At 38.2% G+C, this 10,522-nt stretch overlaps 1 protein-coding gene across 1 annotated transcript in view; it reads right to left on the bottom strand.

Annotated features, from left to right (window-relative positions):
• Positions 1 to 69: 69 nt before the first annotated feature.
• Positions 70 to 10,522, bottom strand: part of SBSPON (somatomedin B and thrombospondin type 1 domain containing) — a 15,706-nt gene continuing 5,253 nt past the window's right edge. The window contains exons 2-5 of the mRNA XM_026056301.1: positions 3,908 to 4,102; positions 3,240 to 3,330; positions 2,213 to 2,389; positions 70 to 1,454 (exon numbers count right to left, since the gene is read on the bottom strand). Coding sequence (XP_025912086.1) covers positions 1,337 to 1,454; positions 2,213 to 2,389; positions 3,240 to 3,330; positions 3,908 to 4,102 — 581 coding nt within the window. The 3' untranslated portion in view covers positions 70 to 1,336. The remainder of the gene's footprint in view (positions 1,455 to 2,212; positions 2,390 to 3,239; positions 3,331 to 3,907; positions 4,103 to 10,522) is intronic.

The raw sequence follows: 10,522 nt of genomic DNA, 5'->3' as shown, positions 1-10,522 counted from the left end.
AGGCTGAAATGTTCAGAAAATATTAGGATGATCATCTTGCTACTTTTGGTCTTGGAAGTCTGCTTGCATTTGAGGTAAAAGGGTCAAGTACAGTTACAAAGGCTTGTTTCTTACTGTGGACAGGACCTTRGCAAGACCATGTTCCTCATTCTTGCCACCAGAAAAAGGTTTCTTCTTGCAACTGTTAGAAATAAAGGCAAACAGCAGTTCTTAGGTTCTGCAGAGATGTTGCATGTCTTCACTGTAAATTTTCTCAACCTTAAGGCATCACTTCTTTTTAGTAAACAATGTGAAATTTCAGAAGTTTGATAAAAGAGGGATTAGGTGCTTTAGTAAGGAACACTGAAGCAGCTGTAAACAAACAATCTTAAAATAAAGAATCTGGTATCTGCAATGTAACAAGGGAGCAAGTCTGCAGTGTCCTGCAGTGTCCTGCAGTGTCCTTACTGCTGTAAAAACAATTAAACAATAAGTAATGAAACAAGGTTTCTTTTTTAATCATTCTAGGTGAGCAGGTTTACATAGCAATAAGTGATTATTTTCTAAACGTTAACCAAGGCTTTAGTTAACCTCCTGCTAGATGCAAAATTATTTTATTCGGGTTGTAGTTTATTATAATGCTGTAACAAAACTTCCTAGGTAAAGACAGCTGAATTTATATCACCACTCATTAAGAAAAATATGCCTTTTCAAGACTTTGTTTGCRAAAATCTTATTTATGTTTGCCTGCCATAAAAGTTACTGTGTAGTATTGACATGAAGACTACTTCCTTAACACTTTGGTTAGTCTCTCACTTTTATGAGGGTGACTGAATCTGAAAATGGCTATGTAGACAAATATTTATGCCCTTGTAAAAAGTAGTATAAACAACTGTCTAGATGATATTGGGAAGRAACAAAGGATCTAAACTGAAATCCACTTTTAGCTCTCAAACTTCCATTTTTATTCACTCTTGGTATTTAATGATGACAGTAAGTATTCTCAGACTTAAGAATCTTTGGCTTGCCTMCTACTGAGTAGGATCAATGCCTGTAAACAGGACTACTGCCCATAAAGAACAAGAACTTTAGGAACTGAAGCTACTATGGTTAGAAACATTAGTTCTTTAATTACAAAAGAGAAACATGGAAACAGGCTTACAGCGTTCTAAGGTACAAAGATCACTCTCAACATTTTGTGTTAAGGCAGAGACGCTTGCCCAAACTGCTTCCAAAGTTTTGCCTCCCTTAAAGTTCAATTAGGACCCAGCAAAAACAGTAGAAAGGTGCAAGTTTCTTGGCATCAGTGTTAATTTTCTTAATATTTTTGCTGCTGTTTTAAAGCTCTTTTGAACTTTTATGTAAAAATAAAGCTATGCACAGGGGGACATGAACACTTCTCCAGTTGCYGAACTTTCTTCCAGGTTCCTTGGCACCGAGAGTTGCCAACTGCTTCCCAGTGTAAGATTTTACCTCTGAAAATTGACAATAAATGAGGAGTAAAGAGTGAGTTTATAAACACTAAGAACCATAAATTTCATGTTACTAAGTTGTGCTTTATGACAAATTATGCAACAAGATTAGATTTGCTTAATAATGTAAGACTTTAGCTCATCTAGCTTTTATAATTCTTTTACTGTGCTTATACTTGTAAGCTCTCTAGAGCAGGCACTATATTCATTAGTATACAGGATGATGGGAATAGCCAGTTGCATAGGTATTAAGCAGCATGCACATTAATAGATGTATGGACTAAATAAAAATTTGTTCTAAATATTAAATGTCTTATTTCAAAATTACTGTTCTAGGAAGCAAGTTTATAGATCTGAGAGGACAGTTCCAGATCAGTATCTGGCACTACTAAACCTGAAATCAGACTTAGATTATGGCAGGAGGTACACCTGTTAAGTAACAGTGTCTGTAACTGCTTAAAGACCTCATGCACTACAGAAGTTGCATCATTCCTTCACAATACTGAATAAAACTTTCAAAGCACTAAACTGATACTGAAGTTTACTGTACCAGTTTTATCTAGGTTTTAAATACATTAGTTCAAATGCAATTTCTGTGAGAACTGAAAGGCTGAATCTTCTGAGCCCTGGAGGTGATATGAAATGTTTCCCTTTTTTTAGGTATAATAAATGCAGCTTTTAATGTGACCTTGAGAATTCTTAAATTCTGTGTTAGGTTTTGCTATAGAACAGACAGCAGAAAAAATGATTTCTCTCTTTACCCATCTGCATTATGGCCATCTCCAGAACAACGATGAGTGTCAATATTCATAGCTGAAGGCTGGCAAGCTACGCACACAGTATGTCCTTCTCGTAGGTACTGCATCCATCGAGCATATGGCCGATTCTCCAAAGCACAGTGGGGTGAAAGGGATTCAGTTTTAAATTCCACACAATATCTGCTCGGAAGGATAAAAGATTTTATTGACACATAAGTATTAAATTAGTTATAATAGTTAAAGCACAAGCTAAATTTACACTTAATGTACTTATCACATAGGTGGTGTTTGTGAAGTGCAAGTTAGACCTATTCATTGTTAAGTCTATTTGTGATTCCTACCCAATTAATGGATTCTTAAAAGCATTAAGCAAACTATTGCTCATTCTATGCCCAAGTCCTTTGTATCCAAGTGCTTTGTATCTCACTCTCTGGTTGTGTTCTGCATTCTTAAATTATGTTGAAAAGCACATCTCTTAGAAATCTTAGGACCTCTTCTTTTTCCTTCTATGACTGCTAAAAGAGAAAATGAAAAAGAAGTTTTTAAGAATACCTATTGACTTTATTGTTCTGGGCAAAGTAGCACAGGGCAAAGCGTTTTGAGCATTACAGAGTCAATAGTAGCTTCATTTAAACAAACTTCATAACGTATTGGTAAGCAAATGATGTTTGTACTGCTTTTATCAATCAGTGTTAAGAAAAGCCCCTGGAAGTGATCACATTCAGCCAATCTTGTTTGCTCAGAGATCTGTCTAACTTACAGATAGATTTAACTTTGGTTTAGCTGTACTTATTGTTGGCTTTCAAAAAGCAGCTGTCCTCAAATTTTTCATGACCCCAGTAAATATCTAATTCAGGACAGTTAGCAAGTAATAAAAAACAATATCTGGAAATGCAAATGAACTACAGAAGAGCAAAACAGTAGAAGCTATAGCTTATTTTTTAATTGTTGCAAGTTTGTTAATATTTTTGTGTGGCCAGCTATTTTATTTTGAACAAGATGGTCTGCATGTATATGATAAATAGATTACCCAACTTCTTCTTTTTCTGAAGACCAGAGAGGAGATGCTGTTCGTTGTTTTCTTTCTTTACCGTATTCAGAGGTAGTTATGAAAGCAGGGACTGAGGAGGAAAACAGTTATAGTAAGGCAGCAAGGCATAGTTCAGTCATATTTTAATTACTGTAACAGTGGGTGAATGAATCTCTCATGGGGTCGTATAAGCTGATTCTGACTGGCTTCATTGAAAAAGTGATATAGCATTGGCAACATCCCCTTCAACCCTGTTCGCTACATCTGAGTTCTCTCCTTATTCAGAAGAAATAGAGGAATGAGCACAGTCTAGACTCTGAGGAAATAGGATGTGCTGGAGTTCTACAAGAGCTGGGTTTCCTGTTTTGTACTGAATTTGTGTTCTAACTTTGCACAGAAATAATTTGATACTTACTGAGGGGCTTAAATCAAGACATTGAAGGAATGTGTGCAGCTTAGTTGTTTACGTAATAGAAATTCATAAAAGCCTGAACAGGAAAAATAAGTAAAAACAGAAGAGCAAGTAGTGTGATCTGACAGTAAAAAGCAGGATTTTGAATTTTATTTTTAACCAGCTAGCTACAGATAGTTGCTTATTTTCTGTGCTTTGACAGTGAAAACTTAAGGCTATAATGGCAAAAGGTATCCAGAAAAATCAAAGAGACTACCATGTTCATGTCCGCAGTCCTTTCCCTGGTGAGTCAGGTATTCCAGGCAGCCAGCCTTCTCTTCTAGAGCAGGACAAGGTTCACCACTGTTTTTAGGTTCCTGTTGTACATAGCGTCTACGCATTCTCAAGTCAGGTTTACATTGTTCTGCACAGCCACTCCAGTGACTCCACTCCCCCACAACGCATGGAAGAGCTGCAAAGCAATATTGAAACATTACTAGCAGTGAAGCCTTATATTTCTTTCCTAGTTTCCTTTCCTAGTAAAGGAAACCATGTTTGGTTTACCTTTCTTTATATATATATACTTTTATTCATGAGGTTTTAAATGCTTTTCTAGGARTTTGCATCTTCAGGTTTAACATCCCATCCCTTGTCTGGGGAAAGAAACAGTTCCTTATGGAAATTTCTTTCCTTGTTCTCTCCTCCGAAGCACATGGTATTTGCCACTGAGAAAGACCAGCTCGTGGATCTAGGTCAGCAGGCTGACCTACTGTGGCAGTTCGTGAACTATTACGTGAAGTAGCAGAATTCAGGAAGCCTTTCAACCTTCTTGATTCCCCTCAGATTGATTTCTAAACCCCTTTCCTCAACATTGAAAGAAGTTCCACTGCTGTAGCTTTAGTTTCCCAATTTTAATGCAGACAGTCCTGCTCCACTGTCCTTGTTGTGAAGGCAATTTTGGTAAAAATTTTGGGTTTGTTTAGTCTCAGAGTAATCCAGGGATGTGTGTAGGGTTGTATGTATATCTATGTGTGTGTGTATGTACAAAAAATACACATTATATACACATACATATATATTTGAATGTACATTAAAAAAGGTCCTCTTTTGCTTATTCCCAACTATAGAATAGTCCATTGATACTGAAATTTTAGTTTTCACATATCACAAGCTTCCTCTGAACTTCACCCAAGTGTGTTCTAAATTGCTGTAGGAAAAGGGCCATTATTTTGAAAGTGAACTTTGAACCATAAGAAACTATGATTCCCTCAGGTAGAGCACCAATAGCATAGGTACCATGTACTAGTTTGTATCTTTGGTCCCTCCTAAAGCTGCCTAGTAGTTACATGCATAAACAAGTTCTTCTTTCATCTGTTAAACTGGCATATTTTAGGTCAGCTCATTGAAGGTCTCAGATGAAGAAGAAAGAAAAATGCATTGCTTTGTATTCTATGCTAGTTTTCTGACAACTGTTCTAACCTTTGGCCCAGCTATGGCCTTTCACACCTTTTTTGTTAAAGGACGTGCAGATTTATGTACATATTCCATAAAAAAATTAAATGAATCATCTTCTCATGTAGAGAATGAACCCTAATTTCATATTTGTCAATTTTCATAACCTTCAAGGAGAAATGTAGATGATACAATAAACATGTTAGCTTAAATACTGTCTTGAGATTCATATTTAGAAATGCTCAGATCTATCATATCTGATATTCACTAGACATTTCCTTCCTTATTTTATTCTCTGCAGTGCATCTAATAATGATGCTTCTTGTATCTCTCCTATATTCTCTCTATTCATCTATCCAAAAATGCATGCTCCTTATATCTCTCATTTATATTAATTATGATAATCATTCTTCCTATCTATACTTTTTCATTCCCTTGCATTTCCCCTTTGTATTCTGGCAAAACGGTAGCTCTGTCATACCTTGCAAATATAAGCACAGACAACATGTCAGACAGACATCTGGAGATATTCTCTGGAGATATTCAAAACGCGCCTGGATGCAATCCTGTGCAATGTGCTCTAGGTGACCCTGCTTGAGCAGGGGGGTTGGACTAGATGATCTCCAGAGGTCCCTTCCAACCTCAACCATTCTGTGATTCTGTGAGATGTCCCAGGTGAATACATATAATCTACTCTGGAAGAAAAGATTTTGCAGCCTGATTGCCAGAATACAGAAACAGGTGATGGATAATTTTTCCTGAGTAAAAAGCTGCATAACAAACAAATCTTTGTTTTATATACCCATTAACCTTACAGTATAAAACACAGTCATTTGACATGTTTCCATGAGAACTGAACTTTCCTTCCCTGAACTTTTCTGGTGTTCATCTACAGGAACACTAAGCCCCAGGTTTTGAAAACTGTATGGCCTACTGATTTCACTTTTAATAGTCAAAATGTATAGTACAGTTCTTCAAAACTGTACTCAGTCCTGTCTGGCTGAAAATGAGACCTTCATATCTAAGCTGTCACATGATTCAAAGCATTCCTGCCACAGCAGGCAATGCTAACCACTGAGGAGCAAAGTGTCTTCCAGTCTCTGTCATGGTCCTAGTAAGTCTGTGTTTACTTTTCAATGCTCTCCATATGGCACTTTATAGACATTACAAAAGGTATTAGGGGAGCATTTGCAAAAATATTCTCTGCAGCCATGGGCAGAAAAACAGGTCACATCTCCTATCTCTAGTAATATTCATAGCATGCATTTTTCTGTGAATTGTTCCTTATCCACAAAACCCTGTGGTGCTTATCATAACCCAGGCAATGTTCCTACTGCCCAATGCCTACCGTACTGCTGCTTTTGTCCATAAGGATGTTTTTATACATTCTGAAAATGAGCAAAATCCAAACATTCCCTCAAGCTTTGAGGTTCTACAGCTCATCTTAAGAAATCCCTCTCAACTAGGGTCCCAAAACTAGTACTGTATTTCCCAGACTCTTTAGTAGCTGCCACTCACTTAAGAACTATTTTGTGACTAATGTGTTATACAGAGAGTCAGAATATCTTGGCGCAGTCTCACCATCTAGTGTGACCAGCTAGTGTGACTKTGAGGAAAGTCATTCAATTCACATCTGCTTCAGCTCCTTACTAGTAGAGATGAATTCCTTTCTTACTAAAACCTAATCCTAGTTTGTGCCTCTGCCTTTGCCATATCACCTCTCATTACAGTCCTCTCATTTCCCCTGCAAGGCTCTTCCCGCACTGCAATTCACTTTCCGATTCTTTTCTGATATTCCTCTGGTTTCACCTTTCCAGGCTGTATTCTTAGCTGTTTGGGTATAAGAGCCAGGTTGCCTTATTGAAAGCTCTGCTTGTCTTTTTTTCTACAAGTGTTACATCCTATTCTTTGGGCTGCTGTTCTGCAGCAAGGACTCCTCAAAACTCCTCAACGCTTCCACAGTGCACTTACAAAAAATATCCCCTGGATAAAATTGTTACAGCTTGTGGAGATTTGACAGAATCACAGGTGTTTTATTTCTAAGCAGTGACCATTGTTTTAGAAGCAAATGAATGCAATGTAGAAGTCCTACAGGGCATATGTGACAATTTAAAGGTTAATCCATTGGGTCACACACAGGCCATTAAGGTAAGAAGCCTGTGTCTGCTTCTTCAGAGGGTTTGAACTGAAAAAATACAAAAGGAAGTTTGTCTTTTATAATCATTACCGTGCTTACAAATTTTTCTGTAAGATGCAAAAGAGTTGTCAAAAGCAAAGATTTTACCTGCTCTGGAGTACTGCTTAGGATCTTTTTAATCTCATTCCCTTTTACAGCTGAGCAGATCAGCTGAACAGATCTACAAAATCTGCTAAGCAGATTTTTAAAGCAGTTGAATAAATGCATCCAAGGGAAAAGCTTGGCCTTTGATTGAAAATAGCAATATTTATATTATCATTAATTAAAGCTACTGCTTAAGTAATAGTAATACCTGTTTTTCTTCTTGGGTTTTTTGGAATCATTCCTTCATAAATAATTCTGTAAGCACTAACAGCTGAATTTTTAAGACTCTGCATCTATATCTTATTCATCAATAATTTAAAATCAAGGTCTTTTGACTGTGTTTATTTTCATGGAGGTATCTCCTAGAGGACTGATTCAGAGCCCTGGGAGGCTGGATGAGGCTCTCTGGGAACCAGTGGAGTGAATACAATCCCTCCAACAAGGAGCTTGAAGCCTATATAGCCTAGGCAGGCAAAGCAGTAAAAGACAAGAGAAATGACTCGCCCCTGGCCATCCATCAAGAAGAATCCACTGAGGATAAACAGTCATTTCTCTATCCAGGGAATCCTGGACCTAGCAGGCCATTTAATTTGACAGGCAGTTCATTCCCAGTTCATTCCCCTTTTCCTGCAAGCCATCTGGGAAGGCCTGCATTGTTTCAGATTGAGCCCCATCTTCCCCACCTGGCAGTGCCCGTGTCCAGAGAGAACCACCCTGCTCAGGCAGCAGCGGGAGCCCCAGAATTACTGTATGCGAGCAGCGCGCTAGCGGGTGAGCGGATCAAGGCTGCGTCAGCCACATTCCCCAACCATGAAATAAGAGAAGCAGTCAAAGCYGCACAGCACTGTGTACTAGTCCATGCTGCTTTCCTTAATATCGTTAGATGCTTTTTGTCCTGGTAAGCTTACTTTTTCAATAAAATTATGATTTAATCTCATGTAATTGAAATACTATTACAGATAGCCTTAAAGAAAAAAAGGTAAATATTTTAGTTTCCTATTTCCTGATACTGAAATACTTCAGTTCTTCAAAGAGTTGTTTTCCTTGCACATTGCAAATAGGCTTAAAATTATTTTCTATGTAGTATGAAACACATTTTACTTTGCATTCTCCCTCCTTTAAAGGTGAGTCTTCAATATGGTACTTAGGGAATGAAGCAAATTCTATGTTATAGTCAATGGTTGTGATGCCTTCTGAATTTTTTTGAATTATTCCTCTTGTTCTAGTCAAAAGAAGCTTTTTCCATTTTCCAGTATGCTGTTTCCCATTAGCTTGTAATGGGAACATATCACATGTTTTGGATCCTATTTTTTTCTATATTTTCTGATTACAGTTTAAATCCCCGGGAAGCTTTACAGCTTAACCCCTAGTTATATTCCTTTATCAGTATTGAAGATAACTGATGGGAGCAAGCTAGTCATTCRGAAAAATATTTCATGCCTTCTGGGATTCTGTCAATGTGAAACACTGGGAAGAGGGACTAAAACATCATAACCTCTTTGGTGTGTGTGACTTTTTATAAGACACAGAAATTGCTGGGTTTGCTCTCTCACTAAATGTCTAATTTCTTGGGGCACTACAGACAGAATAAAGCAGATAGATAAAACCCCTGAAGAAGGCTGCCCTGAAGATACACTTATCACACTATAATAATTCCCCTCCTTTCCTCTCACTCTGCACCTGTTCTCACCAAACTTGTACTTTTTAAGGGCCTGATAGCAATAGGAGTACAAGTGACCATGGCTGCTGTATCCCATGTTCTTGGCCACTCTGCAGCTTTGCCTACACTGCCCAAATAAAACAGAACCAAGGAGCAGCCATGGGCATTGAGTCACTGACTGTCTGTGCTGCTTAACTGTCATCATTGTCTGGCATTTCCTCCTGCTTAAAGATAAGCACCTTCCCCGACAGCTCCTGGGCACGATTTGTAGAACAGCACAAGAAAATACTACAGAGAAGACCGCACCAGGTCTGGCTCCCTTTGCCATATGGCGATATCCAACATTGTGCCATCAAGCATTGCGCTCAGACACCTCTGTATGCCCTCATGCTGTACCCCAAGGCACATAACACATACTCTGTGGCTATGAAAATACCACTCTGACATGTTTCATCACAACCCTCAGACACTTGTTTCAGACCTTTTGAACTAAAAAAGAAAAACAGTGATAGTAAATATATCTTAGGGCCACCCATGGGAAACCCTGGACAAGTGCTACATATGGCATGGACATAACAGTCTCTGCCACCTGGCCTCATGGCCACAGAACAGTCCTTGTCCCATTTTATATGATAGTACAAGTATAGATATTGATGCCTTGTCACACAGCTTAATTTTACCTASAGCACCCAAAAGACAGTGGATCTAATCTAGCCATTTTCCAAATCTTTTGACTCTGTTCCAATTTGGCTGTACAAATGATCTGCAGAAATAAAAATTTCTATGTAATTTTAATCTCAGATTAGCACCTTGATATGCAGATAATATCAGGTCTACATCACACTTTCCATGCAGAAAACTCCCAAAGGGATTGCCTAGTTGCATAATAAAGGGATGACTTCACATCTTGCTGAAATGAACTCAAATTGACAGTCAAACACTGGTGGTCTGCAGAAATACATGGCAATTTTATGATCATAAAGATTTAGAACGGGAAGTATGAATTGGCTCAGTCATGCGAAATAAAAAGAATATTGGGTCGCTAGAATGGAATTTAGCCAGTGGGCTGATAATGTCACTCTTGCAGTCAGTACCCACAAATCATTAAGGGACAGTACATTAGTTTGTGCCTCTTTGGAAAGATGTCAAATTCTCCAACATGACAGAGAATGGATCCCAGAGCTGACATAAAAGGAACAGTGCCATCTCTTGAAATACAAATTAATGTATCAGGAGACCACTACCTATTTCTTTATAGCCCTCTGTCCATCTTATTAGTGGTCCAGCCCAGTTAACAAAATGATGGTAGACAGCAATTCATTGAAAGAATAAGGATTGATTTGGAAGAGAGACATGAGAAGCCAAAAGACCCTGAAGGACAGGCATTGCGCTCAGGTGGCTGGGACCAGGCTGTTAGGTGAAGACCCCAAAGAACATGAATCACAGAATCACAGAATTGCTGAGGTTGGAAGGGACCTCTGGAGATCATCTAGTCCAAC

The sequence above is a fragment of the Apteryx rowi genome, unplaced genomic scaffold (assembly GCF_003343035.1).
Source record: "Apteryx rowi isolate R43461 unplaced genomic scaffold, aptRow1 scaffold_130, whole genome shotgun sequence".
Taxonomy (NCBI): Eukaryota; Metazoa; Chordata; class Aves; order Apterygiformes; family Apterygidae; genus Apteryx; species Apteryx rowi.
This window is presented reverse-complemented; position numbering and strand designations above follow the sequence as displayed.